Source organism: Serinus canaria, chromosome 2, assembly GCF_022539315.1.
Source record: "Serinus canaria isolate serCan28SL12 chromosome 2, serCan2020, whole genome shotgun sequence".
Lineage (NCBI taxonomy): Eukaryota > Metazoa > Chordata > Aves > Passeriformes > Fringillidae > Serinus > Serinus canaria.
In genome coordinates this window covers 30,321,850-30,342,037 of record NC_066315.1, presented here as the reverse complement: position 1 = coordinate 30,342,037, position 20,188 = coordinate 30,321,850, and the positions used below count along the sequence as shown (strand labels likewise).

At 39.2% G+C, this 20,188-nt stretch overlaps 1 protein-coding gene across 13 annotated transcripts in view; it reads right to left on the bottom strand.

The window, feature by feature from the left end:
• HDAC9 (histone deacetylase 9) overlaps positions 1–20,188 on the bottom strand; it is a 270,346-nt gene that overhangs the window by 73,217 nt on the left and 176,941 nt on the right. For 4 of the 13 annotated variants that reach the window (XM_050971715.1, XM_050971720.1, XM_050971716.1 and 1 more), the window contains exon 1: positions 17,708–18,177. The exons of 1 other annotated variant lie outside the window; for it this stretch is intronic. In XM_050971715.1, the coding sequence (XP_050827672.1) occupies positions 17,708–17,813 (106 nt within the window). In that variant the 5' untranslated portion in view covers positions 17,814–18,177. Of the gene's footprint in view, positions 1–17,707; positions 18,178–18,198; positions 18,750–20,188 lie in introns of those variants that run through there. 8 more of the 13 variants (XM_050971712.1, XM_050971718.1, XM_050971713.1 and 5 more) reach the window with 4 other exon arrangements.

The window sequence follows — 20,188 nt, the reverse complement described above, 5'->3', positions numbered from 1 at the left end:
TAAGAATGAAAGAGTTACCAGCAATGAAAGAAAAGAGTTACTAGTTCTTTCATACTAACAGATCGTTAAAAATAAAAGATAACATGAGGGACTTGATAATCATTTCACCTTGCTATCCTAAAATGCATTTTCCCTTGTCTGTTGGAAAGCTTGGGTAATCCAGTTCCAAGTTACTCACCACTAGTCTACTCAGGTTAAGGCCCCACACAATCTTGTGAGTCCTATCATTTCATAACACTAAAATAATTTCACTAAGTTCTTTGTGAGCATGAAACCAGAATTTCATTTCCTCTCTTACCTATGGTAGTTCCTCAAAAAATTTGCTTCTGCTTTAAGGCACATAAGTTTTACAAAGTACTTTGAAAGTCTGCAATCAAGTTTAAGATGGTGATGAACATTCAACCAAGTTACCAATGACACTGGATAAAGCCCTTATTAATTTGAAATCTTGAATACTTAGGGCAACACAAAACTTTTCAACTTGCTAAGTTAAAGCTCTAGTGACATTTATTATGACAGCTGAAGTGTAAGACTTCACAATTTTTCATAGCCATCATTCTTAGAAAGCAATCATTAAAAAATGATTACATAGTATTTTAATTTCACCTAGAACTTTAATCAAAAGGAACTTTTTCTTGATCTGATACTTCCAGAAACTGTCAGCAAAAGGTCTTCTTTATAACAGATTTATGGGTTAAGTCCAGGTATAATACACACATATTGGTGAAAAAAGGTATGGGTGTCTAAGCATCAGAGCTTTACACATAAGGTTTCTGCCTTCTTGGATCAGAACCCAAAGATCCAGCAGCTTGCTGTTTAGCTTGCAGTGTTAAACAGGCAAAACACAACATTTTATTACCAGCTTTACTTATCAGGAACTTATTTTCAGAGTTATAAAACTGAATCAAGTCTGTCCCTCTCCCCACAATGATCTCTGGGTGTCCTGGGGCTCCTGCCAATGGCATGATCCCACTGCAGTGAAGAAACTGGGACAACAGCTTTCAATTACTTCCCTGCTCACTTATAGCCAAGGAGCTTCAGCAGGAGAGAGCTCAGCAAAGCCTTACTGCCTGTATCACTTTCTCACTTCTCAAGCAAAAACAACGGCAGTGTAGGCACAGGTGCCAGGAAAAAATGCATAAGAATATATAGTTTTGCAGGGGCCTCAGGCTCAGCTGCACGGCAGCACTGGGGCCTCCATTCTAAAGATAAAATATTTCCTGAAAGACTGAAGAACATCAGCATGTGATTTTGTTCTTTCTATAATAAGTAAGAATAATACTCAATTTCATGCTTCCCTTTTCAAGTTCATAAAAGTATGTAAGCCTTCACAGATGCGTAACATTTGCTTTTGGCCCACGTACAAGCAAATGAAACTTCAAATCAGAGAGTAACTTTTCCTGAATATTTTTCCATATATAAAGACAAGCAATTGAAAGAAAATGGCAATTTAATTCCAGACTTTACCAACTGGCATCAGATATAAATTAAGATCTTTAATTTTGGAACAGCAACAAATGTGTTGTGGACAAGCTGGATATTTATTCATGTCACGGTGAATAAGTAATGAACATTTTTGCATTATTTAGCCAAATAAAAGTCAAAACACGAAGTGGACAGGAACTGACACCCATCTACTAAACAGACAGTTTTTCTATACATTTTTGTGTTTTATCAAGCAAACAAACATGCCCTAAGGAACACTGTGAGAAAGTGACTGTTACCAGTATAATTGAGAATTGTTCACATTTTCTGACAAATTATCCAAGTAATTTGAATTAATGCCACAATCTCCACAGACAAAATGCAAATAATTTTGTCCCAAATCATAAATTATTCTCTGTTCTTTTTTTTTTTCTTATTTAATGATTTCTCCCCTCAAAAAACATTTCACCATGCTAAAGCAGAATCCCAGCCTTCCAAAAGTCTTGTGATTAAGTTCACAGCTTTCCATGAATTGAGAAAGAACAAAGGGAAAATGACAATAGAAATCAAAATTAAGAAAAAAGTTAACCTAATTTTATTTTAACTTTGAAAAAGTCAGTAGGAAACTAGGATACTGTCAGTCAACAAGATGAAATAAAGTGAGAAGGACTTTTACAGTGTAAGACAGATGCCTCATGTCAGAGAAATATATTAAAGTATTTATGGACAGTGCATTCAAAACATAACAAACATTAAATACTGAAATGTGACACTATGCATGTCAAATAACTAGACCTTTCATCATAATGCCGTTTTCACTCACTGAAAATCTGATGGGCTGCAGATTGTTTTCTTTATTCTTTCATCTGAAAAATCAAAGTAAGCATACAAGTGCCACCTTAATAATCTTGGGAAATTCAGAGTAATATTTTCTTAATTTAATTTTGTCCACTCCAATCTTCAACAGACCTCAAAGTTACTTTAATGGATAGGGGCCTCATAACTAACATAAATCCTACACACATAAGACATTCTTCAGGCCAAAGAATTCCAAGCCAGACAGATTAATAACACTTTCACTTTATTTCCTTCATGATGGGAGAACATTTGTTTGTACAAGGACCATTGTGTAGCTGTCATCATGTCCCAACACTACTGAGTTTTTCTGACAGAATAATGCAATGCAATTCAGGCAAGTCCAAGCAGAGACATCAGGCAGCTCTGCTGTCAACTATTTGGGTCATCTTGAAGAGAAAACCATGAGAAACACCTTATATGGCACATGAGCTGCAACCTCCCCAAAAAGAAAAACAGCCTCAAAGATGACAGAGGAAATGATCATGACAAGCCATGTGAAGAAAGAAAAATTAAGTAATCCAATATTTTATACAGACTGCAAACATACAACTCTATATTGAAGTTTTCATAAATTAAATGAGATCTCTTGATTCCTAGAGATCTAATCTCTTAGAAAAGCTGGATCTTTCCCAAAGCACATTTGTTTCATCTAAGTGAAATTACTGGTACCCAGACAATTGTCAGTATTCAGACACTGGCATGTACAATCCAAAGGCCACGGAGTGAAACAAGGCAAATTGCTCCTGGAGGTAGCTGGTGCCTGCTCTGCAGAGGTGACAGGTGATTACCACTGATTCACAAGTTACAACAAGCATTCCCTCAAAAACATATCTCAATTCAGGAAGACTACAGGTCTTCCTAACAGCACTGTACTTCCAGAGCCACCTTGTATGTGGGGCACACCAGATTTCAAAGGCTGGCCTTTGAGTGAGAAGTTATTCTTCCGGTGCTGTCATCTAGCCAAGAGGGAACATGGCACAAAAGGGATGACAAAAGGGATGACAAAAAGAGGTTTCAGGTATAAAATCAAATGCTGTCCTCCCCCATTCAGGAGCTTCATTTTTTTATCTCTATCACCATATGAAATAATATGATTAATTACCTGATTAAGACACATTTTTCAAAGCTGAAAAAATTAATGGCTAAGAGGTACAGAGGAAAGACAGGGAAAAAAGCTAAATATTGACTAAATGCCTGAGAAATTTAGGATGTGTTCTGAGCTATTATACACTGAACCCAAACAAATAATAGTTAAAAACCTCAGGCTCAGGTGTGCCTAAAAGCCTGTAATTCAAGAGGAGAACCTGCCTGATTTAACAGCAGCAGGAATGTCTAGTAATGCTAACAATGCAAGAGTATAAGGCTATTGAGTATGACATCCTGGGCAGGAATGAGTAGACATTATATTCCTCTTCTTGCAGAAATGCAGACACCTATTGAAACTATGCATGCCAAACACATCCATATTACTTGATCAATATTAACTCAGACAGTATTTTGCATGGATATTGCACATAATAACTAAAACTGTAAGTCACTCAAAAGTATTATTGCCCAGTGGATTATATGCTAGACAAGCAGAGATAAAACCTGCCATATTAATTTAACAATGCAACACTTTGGTTTTTTGTATTGTTCTCATGACATACAAAAGCCTATTGAGCACAGAAAAAGCCACAGTAAGTTGGACCAAGAAAGTGTTATGCCATTTTTAGAGGTCCAAATATACCTGTGCAGTTTATCTCCTTTACTCAGTTGATTTCTCCCTCTCTCTCTCATTTTCATACTCTCCAGCATATTTGACACCACCCTGAAAGAATGGTAGTCTTTCAAGTCTCCTGCTTTGTTCTTGATGACAGGTGTGATATGACTTCTTTTAGCTGGGTTGCACTGAAACAATCTCATCCAAAATTTTTAAATTGAAAAATAAAATGTCCAGCATTAAGAAGCCCTTCTGACACATTGAAATAAAGGAGGAACCAAGAAAAACATATCCAAGTGATGACCTAGACTAGAACCATATTGTTTTGAGAGTTCTACAGCTGTAAGCAATGGGATGGTTACAACATTCATGCTAGGGTTTGTGCCACATCTCCTCCTTCTTAATTCTGTCCTGGCTTTATCAAGAGCTCACTTTGGACCATGCCAATCCCCACCCTACATAAGCCATTGCCTGCTAGTGAAGTCAGCAGTACCCTGAAAATGTCCCATGTTCTGACACCGTCACGTACAATTCACAGCAGCTGTTTTGCCTACCCAGGAACTTGAGGTTACAGTGTTCAACAGCCACCATCTCATCTAGGGACCGGTGAGAACAGAGGACTTCTTCCTTCAGTCCAGAACAAATTACAACAGGAAACTCCACTACTTTGATGAAAGCAATACAGCTTTAAATTCAACTAATAAATTAGGTTATATTTGAATAATAACATTTTTAGCCTTAATCTGGTTAAAGATGCTTAATAATCTTGGAAGGAATGTTCATGAGAAATTAATACATACCATGAAATGTGGGCATTATAAAATGTAACAGGTAAGAAAATAGAAAAAAATGCTTGCATCACTAAGTCTAGCCCTGTGAATTTTGTAACACAACTCCTCTACGAGTAATTTTAATCTGCAGCCAAATAGCTGCAGTTGGTGCTTCTGCTTCAGCCTCCTACCTTAGTTATTTATGTCTCTGCTCTACATAGCTCTTACTGAGACAAAAAAGTTCTAACATCTAAACTATTCTTTTCTTTGCTTCAGGCTACTATTCCATGCTTTACCATCTTTTGAGAACAAATAATTCCCTTCCTTCATTTATATTATTACCTTGAAGTTATTTATAGCCAGTGCCCACATCCCTTGAGCTCTCTGTTATAGGCTATAAATATAGCTCCCTTAATCCCTTTTCATATGTTTTATCCTCTAGTATTTATATCAGATTTGTAATCTTTATATTTTCTTTTCATTTTAAACTCTTTGGACCACAGCTACAGACAGGATTGCAAATAAGGTGAAACAAACAAACAAAAAATTGTTAATTTTTAAGATTATCTGTTTATACTGCCATAATTGTGAATACACAAATGATGATTGAGATGAATAAACTACTGTAATTTCTTTAACTCCCAATACATTTAAAATTAGTTATTTTGAATTTAAAATTTCTAATGTGTTTTATTAGCAAAATTATTCTAGCCAAATGAGAGCCATGTATGTAATTTTAAAAGAAAAAAAGGGAAAGAGATATTCTTTCCTCATATTTTCTTCAAGAAACTATATCCCCCAATAACAGCCACAACTGAGCCAATTTCTGTTTAAACTTGATTTGTTTTAATCTTAGTCATTTAGGGAACAAATTAAGTTTGATGCAAACTGATTTTTTTACATGCAGTTATGAGCTATGAATTCTAATTGCTTGCATACTTTGAAATACAAAAGCATAAAAAATTCTTTCAAAGGATTCACAAGATGATGACTGAAAAAGGTCCTGGATTTTACTGAGGCTGTGACACTTGGTACCAGTGAAGGATCTGGTCCACAGACTTATCTGGACTTGCAAAATGTCCTTCACAAGGTGTCCCACTGGAATTTCTGTCCTGTTCTGTAACTTTATGTGAAGCTACAAGAGCTCTATAGCTGATCAGAAATGGTTTTAGAGATGAAAAGCAGAAGGGAAATAAATATTCTTTTTGAATTTCAGAAAAGGTTGATAGTGCAGTGAGGCAACAGTAATTGCTATTTTAATAGAGGTCTGGAAAGAAGAATAATGGAAAAAAGATTGATTGGGTTAAAACCAGAGATGAAACAAATCTCTTCAGGATATTTCATGGAAGGCTCTGAGGAATGCCAGAGGTCCTAATAAAGCTTTGTGATATGGAAACAAAATACAAGAGTTCACTCATTTTTTGCATGTGCACAGTAATTTCTACTGGGAGGAATGAGCTGAATATACCTTACAATGCTTCATTAACCTTAATATAACCTTAAAAACAGATGGCTGTCATTGCAGACAGCTCAGTGACAACATGTGGTCAATGTACAGCAAGATCCAAAACTGAAAAGTGCTGAAAGCAGGATAAAAGTAAGTTTCCATATTCATCAATGAGGCTTTGCCATCGGGATTATTCCAGTTCTGTTATCCCATCTCAAAGGGAGCCAAGCCAGAAACAGGAAAACACTAATTGGATTTAAGATGATTAAGAGCTTGGGAAGACTTCCATAAGTAGAAAGAGTCTGATTTTCATTTGTGCTACTATGCTTTTTCTGCATGGAACAGATACTATTTATGTCCACCTAAACATCCATCCATCTATGCTGGAAGAGGAAAACCAGATTATAAATGAGAATTATTTGCATAACTGCAGGCCTTCTGGGGAGTGCAAGTAAGGGTTACATAAAAACAAAGGAGATTTAGTGCAGAAATGTAAGATTAATGTGTACAGCCTTCCTCCTGCAGAAAGTAACTACTGTCTTTCAGGTAGACTTTTTAATTGCATTCAGAATGATGAAGCTTAAGCATCTGACCATGTTATCTAAGGAGAAAGATGAGTTTTTTTCTCTCTACTGAGGGTTTAGACATTAAGTCAAACACACCTCCTGAGAGCTGGACACAACATGTTATTTCCTACATGACTGTCACTAACTAATGCTTCTAGTACCCCCCCACTGGGGACACAGTTTGTGGCTGTCACCAGTTCAGATGCACAGACTTTCACAACAAAGCAACAGCAGTGAAAAATTTCTCTCCTTTCAGATCTGGCATCTTCTACTCTGGCTGTTACTGTGGAGAGCTCAGTTGTTTTTAAGGGTTCTGATCCAAAAAATGCCTGTACAGCCTTGTGCCAGCCATGAGACTCAAACTGTGCCTTCAGCTTGAAACTGCACTCAGCAAGAAATTTATAGCAACAACTGGGAACATTATATGGTCCTTTTGATCTGTGTTTGCTAACATGTCAGCATGTCAGTTGGTTATTTTATGGTTTTGGTTTACATTGGGAAGTATTTGATAACAGTACCTAAGCAGCAACCAGGAAACAGCATCAGAAAAAAGGAGATTTTTTTCTCCCATAACTTGAATTCTAGTGATTTCCAGATTGTCCAGAAAGTCTAAGGACACACCAAAGCACACACAGGTTACAAACTAGAGGATAGGAGGGACTCCAGTGGGAGAATGCTTGGCAAAACATTTTCTTCACAAATAAGAAATGGACCAGAAATTGAGTGCAAGAGCAATGAAGATCTTCCTGGAACAGACACCCCACTGGTACTGATACAGCTTTGAGATGAAGACAGCTACTGGTTCCAGTATATTCAGTTTTGGTGCAGGTATGTAAGGTAAACAGAGATATAACACTCTACTTAATGCAAAACAATATACATTTTTAGGGTATTTTCCTTTCATATTAACAGATAAAATGCACCCTGTGGATGATGAAAGGTAAGTTATTGACAGCTTCACAGGGACAAAATTAGCAGAAATTATACTTAATGGTAAAGTGCTGTGTAGTTCACTGGAGTTTAACAACTTATTAATTAAGTGTGAAATTTTAGGCTCTGTCTTGCAAAATGATGAGTGAAGCAAGGCGAAATCTCCAGAAGATTTCCCAGGCAGCATTTAAACATATTTTGAGGCCTCCCTTCCCCACTCATGGCCCCTCTGACCCCAAGGATGATGAACTCCTTCCCTACACTGCAGCACCCACTGCAGTGGCACAGGGCCATGACCCCCATCATGTTTTTAACCAAGATCAGCTCTTCATTCCACCAGCCCCAATGGACTCATTGCACCTGTGTTGGTACAAGTGACGTGACTGTGCACAGAACAATGAGGACCCAGGAATAATCCAGATTTCTGCCCTCACTCATGTCTGAGTCTGCAAGACAACACTAAAGACTATTTGGCTGCTAATGTTTTAAAACCAGCCATGCACCTAGATCTCCCAAGCACTAGCAGGACAGACCTGCAACAGTATTCCCTAGAAGAAATAACAAAGCCAGGTCCTTAAGAATGAGTTTCTGATGTCTTGGGAACAAACAAGTGCTGCTGCACAATTCTGGGTATCTGCAGATGAAGAATAGCAGGCTCAGATGAAGAGGTTTATGGAATGTGCATCTGCCTCTGGTGGGCTACTAGCCCTGCAGAAGAAAAACCACTTTGCTCATTCAAGCCTTCCCCAACTAAGTTGTTAAACCCAGAGTTCCCAAAACTTTTATTTCTGACAGGTTTTAATATAGCCATACTAGAGTGTCCTAAATGCATACCAGTGACAAGTAGATATGCATGGCCAGTAACCAGAGAGAGGCTTTCTTTCTTAGATGAGGTTTAAAGTTTTTAGCCCAAGGGTAATTTTTTTCTAAATATTCCCATTTCCAGCCATATATTTTCTAAATAAAATAGCTGTGTCAATATTAGTATCCTTAATCATTCATAGCATCACCATTACTTAATTCAGCTGCATTAGCACTCCTTTATTTCTTTGCCTATGTCCTTTTGATTTTGGCATTTGCAATTTCCCTTCTTAGTAAGTTCTCCAGATGCCCCATTATCATCCTGTGTACACTGGCACAAGAAAAAAAACAAACAAACCAGAAAATCAGCACAGAGCTCAGAAAATTGCCTACTAGGTCAAGAAGAAAAGGCATGACAGGAATGGTGCAGCTGACACAGAGATGGAAATTTTTGGCAGTGTTCTGCTGAAATTGTTCTGCAGGTTGTCCAGGAAAGCTGAGCTCCATTTGGAGGGAAGGAGTTCAGGATGGTGAGATGCAGCAGAATTTGCAGTATGTGCATAAACAAAATCTGTGTCCTATACTGCTCCCTTTCACAAACTTCATTCTCAGACCAAGAAAACAGAAAAAGAATGTCTACAATGGCAAAAGAAATCCCTGAATACTAGCTTATGTATTACAAGAGTAACACAGCCCTGGGTTGTTTTTAAAAACAACCTGGGTTGCTGATTCTAAAATATTCATACATTCCCATGTATTCTTTATGATGGCATTAGAGATTTCTTTGACAGAAACTTCTCTCATCACAGCTGATTTCTTTCTTAACTGTTTCCAACTATATTTTTCCTGTGTTCATGGACAGTTAGAACTGTACTTCAAAATCCCCTGGTTTCCACCTCCCACATAGTTCTCTTACATCTCCAGAGCCTTTCCCACCCTCCCTCACAACAGCATTTATCATAGGAAATGCTTGTATAGCTCATTTCTGCCCTACTAGTCCATTTATAAAAGTCTCTCATAATTTCTTCAAACCTTTCTCTTCTGACAATCCTTCTTTCATACTCCTTGAGAAAACCTAAGTAAAATTTACTATATCCTATGGAATTATTACTGTGATAACTACTGACAATACTATATAGAAACAATAGAGTAAAGCTTTCTTCCTCTTCTGAAATAGATCCTAAAAAAATAGGAAAAAAACAGTGACAGCAAATAAAAGGACACAAACTTTCAGATCTGTGCATGGGAACGAGAGGGTGTCTCTTTGGAGCCTGGAGCAGTTTTGAGCATACACATGACACAGGCTGGAGAGCTATTAGACCAAGGTAAAATGCTCTCCTCAGTTTAGGTCCCACTAGATTTCAGTAGCTGTTGTGCAAGATTTTTAGGATGAGCCTCCTGAAGCATCCTAGAAATTTCTATATAGTCCTTTAACATTATGTGCCTACATGAAATAAATATATGCTAATATAAAGACACTAAAAATATCAATACTGATGATTTTCCTTTTGCTATTTCTAACACCGTTCTGTGCCTCATACTAATTCCATCACTATTTATGTTAACATAAAGTCTCAAAAAATCTTGGTATTTTACTTTATGATTCTTTGTTATACTGCAACACATTTTTTTTAAGCACTTCAAAACTTCAAGGTCAAATTCAAATTAGAATATAAAAAAATCTGAAGAGTCCAGGAGTTTTACATTTTTCTGCCTGTAAAAAAAGACTTCACAAGGCTTAGGAAAAATACACATTTTCAGCCAGGGTACTTATCTAGAGATTAAGGAAGTAGATGTAGAGAAGTAAAAACTTAGTGTCTCTGTGAAAATTGGAGTTATGAACAGGTAAATAAAAAGGCCAACACTAACATTTTACTAAATGAGTACAAAACTCCAAAAAGAGTCTCTATGTAAGATAAAGCATTAACAGTCTGTTTTCCCTGCTTTCTCTCATATTGTTGCTGCACAACACCAACAAGGAGGTGGCCTTGGGCACCAAGAAAGAAAAAGGAAACTTGGATTAAGAACAGAACAATTGGGGGAAATTATTAAATTAACATTAAGCCTGCTCATTATTCCATTCCAGACTTCACTGAAATTGAATAACTGTGGTTCCTCCTTGTGGCATGCATACCTTTGACCACAGGGATCATGAAAGAGGAACAATAGTCTTTGATTGTAAAAACATGATTTATATATTTGGCATTTTCAAGGAATTCATTCCGTTACTTCTCTTGTCTCCCTTTGATGACATTCAGTTTTATTACTAGAAAGAACATGCTATCATTAGAATAAAGCAACCTGCATTTTTAGCACATTCATCTGCAAGAGGCCTGAATTCTTGGAGCTCATCATGTTTGTATACTCCACAAGCTGGAAGGAGTTTACAAGCATGAGACATCAAACAAATAAAACAGATGTGTTGGTTATGCTCAGATTATACTAAATGCCAAAGTACCTTTACAGTCATGCAGAGAACTGCCAGGCTGACAAAAACAAAATGAGCTGCTTATTATATAATGGGAGTTAAACCAGCACTGGTTCAAGCATGCAGAGGCTTCCACCGATTTTGCAAGCCTTTTTAGACCAGTAACATTTTAAAGTAGAACAAATCAGGTGCCCCCTGATTACACACAAAATCTGCACGAAGACATAAACATGCCATTTATTTAGAGCAGAAAGCTAAAAGAGATGGAATTCATTAGATAATTATAATCCATTAATATTTCCCTTTTTTGTCAGCTGCCTGCTTCTTGAGCAACAACTGCAGGCAGAGGCTGCACTGACACCCAGCTGAAGATCTGCTACTTTCCTATTTTTGCTGCTCTTTACTAAACTGCCATTAAATGTTAAAAGCTTCCTCCTAGTTACACACATACAAACACAAAAATCCCAGCAAACTTCCTTAGGAGAGAATGAGCCTCACTGTGCTCTTGAACTCTGCTTTAGGTTTAAAGTTTTTCTACTGAAAAGAAATGTTTGTGTAGAAATCATGGAGAACACTTGAATAAAATCTGTCTATTTGCTGAAGCTTCCAGTTAAGTCTTGTGAAAATCACATAGAAGGCTACTTGTACAGCAGACATCACTTTTATGTAACAAAACTAGATGGGTCCATTTTGGAGGAGCTTTGTGCATATGTGACATGTTCACACTGAACATGGAGCTTGACAGAGCCGACCTCTAAAAATAGCACCTGGTTATCCTTGTTCTCATCAGCAGCCACAAGCCCATCTCAGCTCTGTCATTTGGTGCATCAATCTGGCACCCCTCTCCCTCCTCCAGAACAAACAGAAGCAGTGGTATGCTGAGGTATCTTGTTGTAGGAGAGGTAAGATGTTTGCATCTGCTGCGAGCACACATTTTAAACAATATCCCTGCCCCTCAGCAGGCAGTTATCATGTTGTTTTGGCAGCAGGAAGGAATCTGTGGTTTTTCTTGAATGTTGCTCTTCTTTATTTAAACTACCAGAAATAAAGCAAAAATGACAGAATGCTCTGTCTATAAATAATCATTCCGGTGTACAGTTATATTAGGAGGTAACTCAGATGGCATGATAACGCCTAACAGGCTAATCTTAGACCTGTAATGCCATAAGATGAAAATAACTAGGCTAAGAATAACTGACCCAGAGGAGTCAGCCTGTTAAAGAGATCCACAGAACAGGGCATTTTAGATTTTCATGTGTTTAACAATATCTGCCGACTGGTTTCTCTACGGTATTTTTCACCCAGCTTGTAAACTCTACCCCCCCAGCAGTAGTTGGGAAAGGTTAAAATGCAACAACATCTGAAATCTCCCCCATCATCAATGCCAAAACCTGAAATGAATGTGCATATTTTGCAGGCTATCTATCCATCTATTCTGCTTTCTCCCAGCTTTTGGTTTTTCTGCAAAGACAGTGCAGAAGAGGGGCTGGGCAGTCAGCACAGAAACATGGGTCCGGCTGTAGAAGAATTACAAGAGTTCCACATATCGAGTGCGACCTTAATGAACAAAATGTATTCTGCACACAGTTTTATAGAAGGGAAGACAGGCTGGAGCTCTGTGTTTGAGTGCAGTGCAAACCCATACATGTTCTAAAGGCAAACAGCTAAAGCAATAAACGACTGAAGTAAAAAGCTGTTTTCCAATAACAAGATTTAGTTCAACACACTGAAGAGAGGGGAGCGAGTGTCCTAGCACCAGTACTAGAGAACATCTGTACTAAATGCAGTGTTTAATGGTCTCTGAAAAGCACTGAAAGAGGTTTTGAAGTACGTTTTGCATAGGTTTTTATTTACTTTCTAGTTTTTCTAGCTTGCTATTCTTGTCAGTCTTGTACTTTAAATTTCAGGCTTTTCTCACAACCTATAAATATACCTCCTAAAGCAAAGCAAGACCATCAGGTAACCATATAGCATCAGAAGCTATGACTGGAATAAAAAAAAAAAACTAGACAAAGGCAATGCTATAGCATTCGTTCTTACAGCATTAGACACATGAAATTGGAAACATTGGTCTGTATTCAATGTCATCTCAAACACAAAACAGAAAAATCAGCTTACTTTCATTTTACCATGTTTTTGTTCAGCTGAACTCACAATGAAAGTTTTTTCCAGCATATATTGCAGGGCAAAGCCTCTACTCAAAATCAGTGAGATTGTAACTACATAAGACCTGCAGGTCTATGTTGCTTGCTTCTTCTCATTGTATTAACTGTATATGGCTAAGGCCTTTTACTTCCCTAACAATTAATTAAAATACTTCTGCTACTACTATGAAGAACCAGATTATCTTGTACCTTGCCTTTACAAAAAAAGGCATTGAAAAAGCCTTTTGGTTGTTATCCAAAACTTCCCTATACTGAATTTCCACACTCAATTTTTTCACGACTCTGAAGAGAACCACAAAGCTCAGCACATCTATTCTCATTGTTTCTGCTCTCCCTGAAGTGTTACTGCCTGAGAAACCATAAATGAAACATTTGGTATCTGTAAGAAGTTTAGGTTGCCTGATTGAGAGATGCAAATATGTAATGTTTTTCATGAGTATCAAAGCAAAACTTCAAACGAACTTGCTTTCTGTAGGTTCTCCAGAGAAAAAGGTGAGTCGGTAAGGGTTTTGTTCGGGGGAAAAAAAAGGAAGAAAAAAAAAGGGAGAGCAAATACCAAAGAACTTTCCCTGAAGGCAATATAAATCCATGTGTAAAGCAAACCCCACGCAGGCAAGGTCATTCAGACACATGACAGAGACAACATACAGGACAAACTGTGCACACTGGGGTTTACTGAGGGAAGATTGCTCATGAGCTCCTGTCAGCCCACGTACAGCACGATGCGTGCAGCAGTAATTCTGTCATTTATATTCAAGTGACACAGTTTACATTTCCTGACTGGTGCAGAGAATAAACATTCACCACATCCACTTGCGACACCTGTGAAATTGAAGGTATTTTACAAGCCTGTAGGTAGGTGAAGCCAATCAAATTAATCATTCTGAACTGCTGCATCCCCTTTAGAACAGTTTTGCTCTATCGATTCCTGGTCCTGACAGGTATCATTTACTGTGTTTCACAGAAGGATTAGCTGACATAAGCAGGATTGTGTAACTTGCTCAGGTCACCTGTCAACTCATTGACAAGCCAAGCTTTAAGCTCACTATCTCCTTGAACTCTTGATTTTTCAGCGGAACAGCTTTGGGCAGGAAGCAGAGGATGTCTTATCCAATAAAAACCAAGGTGGAATTCAGGGAGGGTACTGCAAGGCTGTACATCAAGGTATGGCCAATGGGGAGCACTTAACAACCTCGCCCTTTGAAAAACCAGCACTGTATATTAAATCACCAAAACTTGGCATTACTCCCTAAAGTCCCACATCTAGAGATACAAGGATTGGGTAGGTCCTTCCTGCTCCTTCACACAACTACAATCTATTTAAGAAATGTAGTCCTGTTTCAGTTATTTATTAACTACATTTTAATGAGTGTTTTTCCCATGGACTGCACTGCACCAAATTTTTTTTTTTTAAGAACTTTCAGTTTATTACTTGTACTGTGAAAAGATCAGAGGCCATGAACCAGAGGCTGAATGTTAGGATCCACTGTGGCACTGCACACACATGGAAATTGAGTCTTTTTTGTGTAAAGTAAAAGGGACAGAATAGAAAAATAACTCCAGGTAAATAAAAAGCTTTAGACCCCAGATTTATTTTGTAAATGTGAAGTTAAAATAACTATGGTATCAAATAAAAGTACATCAACATCATTTTCTCATATAAAGATGCACAGCACTTGCTGCTGCATTTTAGAGCAACAGTACCATATGGGAGAATTTAGTTCAGTCTTCTAAAGACAGCTGAAACTGCTCTCTGCAGTAAGGTGTAGGTGTCTGCAAATTACACAGCTTCTTAGTCAGCGCTGATCTAGATTGCTCCATTCATAATTAGACTTTTGATTGGTACCTATCCAGATCATCTCATTCATAGTATGACTTACAAGCGAGGATGGAGACAGACAAGCAAGGCAGCAATTGAGGGAGTATCAGAAGATCTGATTCTCATGTCAGAAGTATTTCCTATGCCTGCTCTTGTCAGAAATTCCTTAGACATTTTGCTTTGCAAATCCAATCCACCGACCAGTGGAACTGTCCTCTTTGGGGATCTCTCCACCCCAGCTTAAAATCAATTGCATAATATATGTGCAATGTATCTGGATACCAGCAAACCTAAAAATCTGACTGTTGTTGTCTGTTTTTTCTTGAAGTCATTGGAGCAAGCACATCAAAGGTGCAAAGCACAAACTTTTATGGATCTGTTATTTCCTTAGCTACATGCTACTTTTTCTATGAGTATCAATCACAAACATTTAAGCGAAGATAACTTTAAAGTAAGAGCATTGTGAAAAGGAAAATTCAAATGACTGTTTCTGGCTTCTCCAAATGCTAGTGCACACTGTCATACCCTAGCTATTTCTTTCTTCCCTACATGCATCATAAATGGAAAGAATGAAAAGTTACCAAAACTGATCCTGTAAGATGCTGAACGTGCAGGAGGTGAAGGTAACCAAGAGCAGCACCAGGCTTTGAGGTTTCATGTGACATGAACTGAAACTGCAGACTGTGTATAATGTCAACTACTTGTAGTCTAGTTGTGTATTTCAAAGGCCAACTGAAACGCAGAGGAATATTTTATGTTCCACAGAATATATAGATACTTAAACATCTCTTATCTGGATAATGTTATTGAATAAGCTTTTGTAGGGATTGTTTTTAGTCTAAAACCCCCCTCTTACCCTACTTGGCACTACAGGGGAAATTGTGTATGCTATATGGACTTACCTAATGTACTAGCAGATACAAATCAACAGTTATATGATATTCTTATTTCCAGTGAAGACAAGCAGAGCTATAAACTTACCGAAAATCACCTTATTTTCTAGAGTTTCAAATGAAAAAAATTGCTATTAGATTAGCTGGCAGTTAGAAGGTAGCATAGTGAGATAAGCCCCCAAATTTTTCACTTGTGAACCATTAATTTTAACGTGAAAAAAACCCCTAAACTACTACCTAAACTACTAAAAAAAAAAAAAAAGCAACAACAACAACAAAGTCAAACAGTAGAGAGAAGACACAACCAGCCTTATCTCTAATCAATTTAAAAGCACTGGACACTTGTTGAGCTGTTCAGGAAAACTAAGTAAACACAATAAAGCAAAGCAACAATTCCCAAACAAGAGGTTGACACTGTAGATGGCTTTGCAGAAGAACTGTAACACTTCCAGGAAAATGTTTCCTCTTACCCAGAGTCTTTGCTAGAGCTTTGCTGTTCAAAATTAAAAACATTCCTTCATCTTATTTGTGTCCCTAAAAAAGGAGCTGAAATTGGTGATCAACAACCTAAAATTATATGTAAGAAAGGAGCACAAGTAAAACTTTTAGCTCTTTTTCTACAAAGCAGGAAAATAAAGCTTGTAAAAAACAAACAGACATAGGCTTAACAGGTGTACTGAAAGAGGTAATAAGTGAAGAGAGGTATGGTCTACACATATAATTATCTTTAGAGATTGAGGTCATTCAAGTTTTGGGAAGGAAGAAGAAAAAAGAAAAAAGAAAAGAAAAAAAAAAAAGAAAAAAAGAAAAAAAAAAGAAAAAGAAAAAAGAAAAAAGAAAAAAGAAAAAGAAAAAAGAAAAAAGAAAAAAGAAAAAGAAAAAAGAAAAAGAAGAAAAAAGAAAAAGAAAAAAGAAAAAAGAAAAAAGAAGCTAAGTCTAAAATATATGCAAATAATTCATCCTGTATTCCACATATGGATCTTCTGTAAAAGTAACACTTTCTGAAAAACAAAGTAAGAAACCTAGGTTTAAATAGATATAAATTGGAAAACACTGTGCCTTAATAGACAAGAGTTTCATCCCAATGAAAACTGTACTGGAATTAACTTTAGGAGAGAATAGGCAAGAGTAGTCAACCTGAAAGGTTGACAATTTTAGCCCATCTAAATTGAATGGCAATGATTCTTCCAAGTTAATTTATCCTCAACAGCAGATCTCAAACACAGCTAGGAAAGAAAGCAGAAAACACAGGAGTAGCTGTAAGGAAACATACACGAGGAAACATGCAGTGTTCTTTCTGAGCAGCTTTGAAGTACCTTCATGAAAAAACACATCCAATTTACATCTTTGTGAGTCGTTACCTGTAACTAGCATTGCCAGGTTCAAAAATATTTTTAATGGAACAAAATAAACCATGCAGTTTAAAGACATTTTGCAGTAGCACTGTAATGAAAAGAGAGAGGTATTGGTATAAAACCCCCTCCATATGCAAACTAGAGAAAAAGAAACTCACAGAAAGAGCAAAATCCTGTTTACAACAGACCTAAGACTAGAATTGCTTATGAGGGGCTCTAAATGCAGCCTCCTGACAAGGTCTGTCTGAGGAAGCCTCTACCATGAACCCCATTTTGCAATCAGGCAACAAAACAAACAAGGAAACCCAAACTCGACTTCAGTTGTGAGCATGTTGCTGCGTCTGGAAAGCAGCAGACCAAAGGAGACAAACTCCTCGCAAAAGCAGCAGCAGCTGCAATCTACAATACTTCCAGAATTATATAACAACAACTTGGATAAAGCCCACAAAAATCAAGTCGCTTCTTGAAAGGAAGGGTGTTTACTTTTCATGCCAGGCTGTACGTTCCCGATCAGCCACTCAAGTCTAAGGCAGGGAGCTCTCTCTTACCTGAGCTGATCATACTGTGCATTCTTTGCTGAGCCAAGAGCTGTTCACGTCCAGAAACCCCATCTGAGGAAAAACACGATTCACTCTCGTAAATTGTCTGCAGCATATTCCAACTGGTCTGCACTTCAGCTACACAAGAGATTCATCACTGCACTTGCACATAGGCGTCGGGCACGACCCTCTGCGGTCCTACCTCCTTCAGCGAGGGTCGTTAAGATAATATGCTTCGGCAATTAGCAGTGTTTAAGCATTTGCACAAGTATCTATGAGGAGAAGGAAAAGCCCAAATCCACCGTCGGCAGCCCCCGCCCGCAGGAAGGGAGCCGTGAGCCTGCGGGGGGCTGAGCGCTGCCGAGTTGGAGCAGTTGCGTTCGGGCAGCCAGCGGCAGGTGGAAGAAGAAATGAAGAAATATCTCTGCGCTTTGGGCTTCCTGGCAGGGCGGGGAGGGGGAGAAACTGCCTCTAACAAACCATCAAACCGAATAAGCCACCTTTCTAGGCACCGGGAGCCGCTGAGGGTTTAACCGAGTTGACCCCAGCCTAGCCCCGCGTTGCCGTGCCCGCGCCCCTCTCCGCTCCCGGCCGGCTGTCCCTCGGCCAGGCGCCCGGGAGAAGTTGGCGGGAGCAGCAGCGATAACTCATTTGCATTTGAATTGACACCCTCGCGGCCCAGCGGCGGCAGAAATAGAACAATGGCCGGCCTGAGCCAAAAATAGGTCAAGCATGGCCGGGTGATTGGAGCCTGCTTTAATGCGTTTAAAAATACCACAGCAAACACAGCTGTCCAGTCTCCGTCTTTCAAACTGCCGCCCGTCCTCGGTGCGCCGCCCGGCCTCGGGCTCAATTAACCCCTTCCCCCTGCCCAGCGCCACTGGGGATACGCCAGGGAGGAGGCAGGAGCGGGACAGGGACGGTCCTCGCCTGGGTGTTGCGCCCCTCTCCCTCCTCACCCTCCCCCGGGGAGTGTTTAGTGAAAAGAGAGCAAAACGCCACGGCCTCTGCCCGTATCGGTCCTAAAATAACGCTGGGAGGTTTTGCTGGCGTTGTGGTTTCTGCCTCGCCCACGCGCAGCCATCCTGCTGTTCTATTTTTGCTGCCCGTTTCTCTGGCTACGCCACAGTTGGCTTTGGCAGGGGAGGGAGCCAGGCGGCCGCCAGCTCCCGGCAGGACCCGCAGCCGCCGCCGGAGAGAGAGGAGATTTCTGCAGCTCCTCGGGCCGGGGGGAGCAGGAGGCGGGGGCAGATGCCAATGCGGACCGGGTTTTGTGCGTGCAGCTATATGCAGCCTTTCCGTATTTAGCATGCTTCATATAATTCTTATAGTAAGTCACCGATTGTGGCACACCGTGTTAGACACGCTTACGGACTATGCACTATTCGGTTGAGTTGCTAAAATTTGGAGAGAGGCTGAGTAGTTCACGCTTATTTTTAGAAGCATTAGGCAATTTACACAGCGTCTTTTTCAGTTCTCCAAGATGATGTGGTTTCAGAAGAGCAGCTTTTGACAGCGTATCAGACAACAGCACCATGCTCCTCTGTGGTTTGACAGGTTTCACACATGTGAAGCCCGTTTTTCATACTGGTGTTTCAAAAGTTGCATCTCATTTGATCATTAATATACCTACACACAGATAACTTTCATTTCCGTGTTACAGGCATTACTTTACTTCTCAGAGTCCTACCCAGCCTTACAGCACTTTTTATACAGGTGACCAGAGCCTGTTGCTACCTATATTATACAGCAGCTTTCCTGCCAAAATTTTAAGTCTGCTCCCATGTTCCTGCTCTATGGGAGCAACAGTGGCCACTGGGATATGATTCCTCACCATAATCAAGAAGCCAACAAAGAAGCTGTACTGGAGCTTTCTAGAAATCCACAGCATTCTCAACTATCAACATAATATTTTGCTCCTGAAGACACAAAATTTTGTCCAGTATTTGGGGCTCTCTTCTGCCTTTTGGTGAAGAATCTTCTGTGTGCTTACATGACGGATCATAGCTAAGGGCAGTATATTTTTTAATATACTTCTCACAATTATGTTACCAAAGAAAAGATTCCCAAAAACAAAATACTTGGGCACTACTGGGAAGTTTGGCTACTTGATGGCAGTGTGGCTCAAGTCTTCCCATCATCCCAAACCTTTTCTTCTTCCATGTGCCAAATCACCTGGTCCTAGTGAGAGTTATGACCTGCCCCCTGGACAGGGAGAGAGCATAGCAGCTGGAGTTTTCCCTGCAGAAGGCTCTGGTACCTATCACTTCTTGCTACCCTGCTCCCCTTGGCATCTCTCTTCCCTACAGAGGAAGCAGTGAAGCCCTGCAGATGGCTTTGCACCCAGCTCTGCAAAGGGCCATGAGCAGGGGCAGGGGCACTGGCAGTGCAGTGACAGGGAGGGTGTGACAGTGAGCACTCTCACAGGTGAGCACGACACATACCATTGCATCATGAATTGCTGACAATTTGGTATCATAAACATTTCTC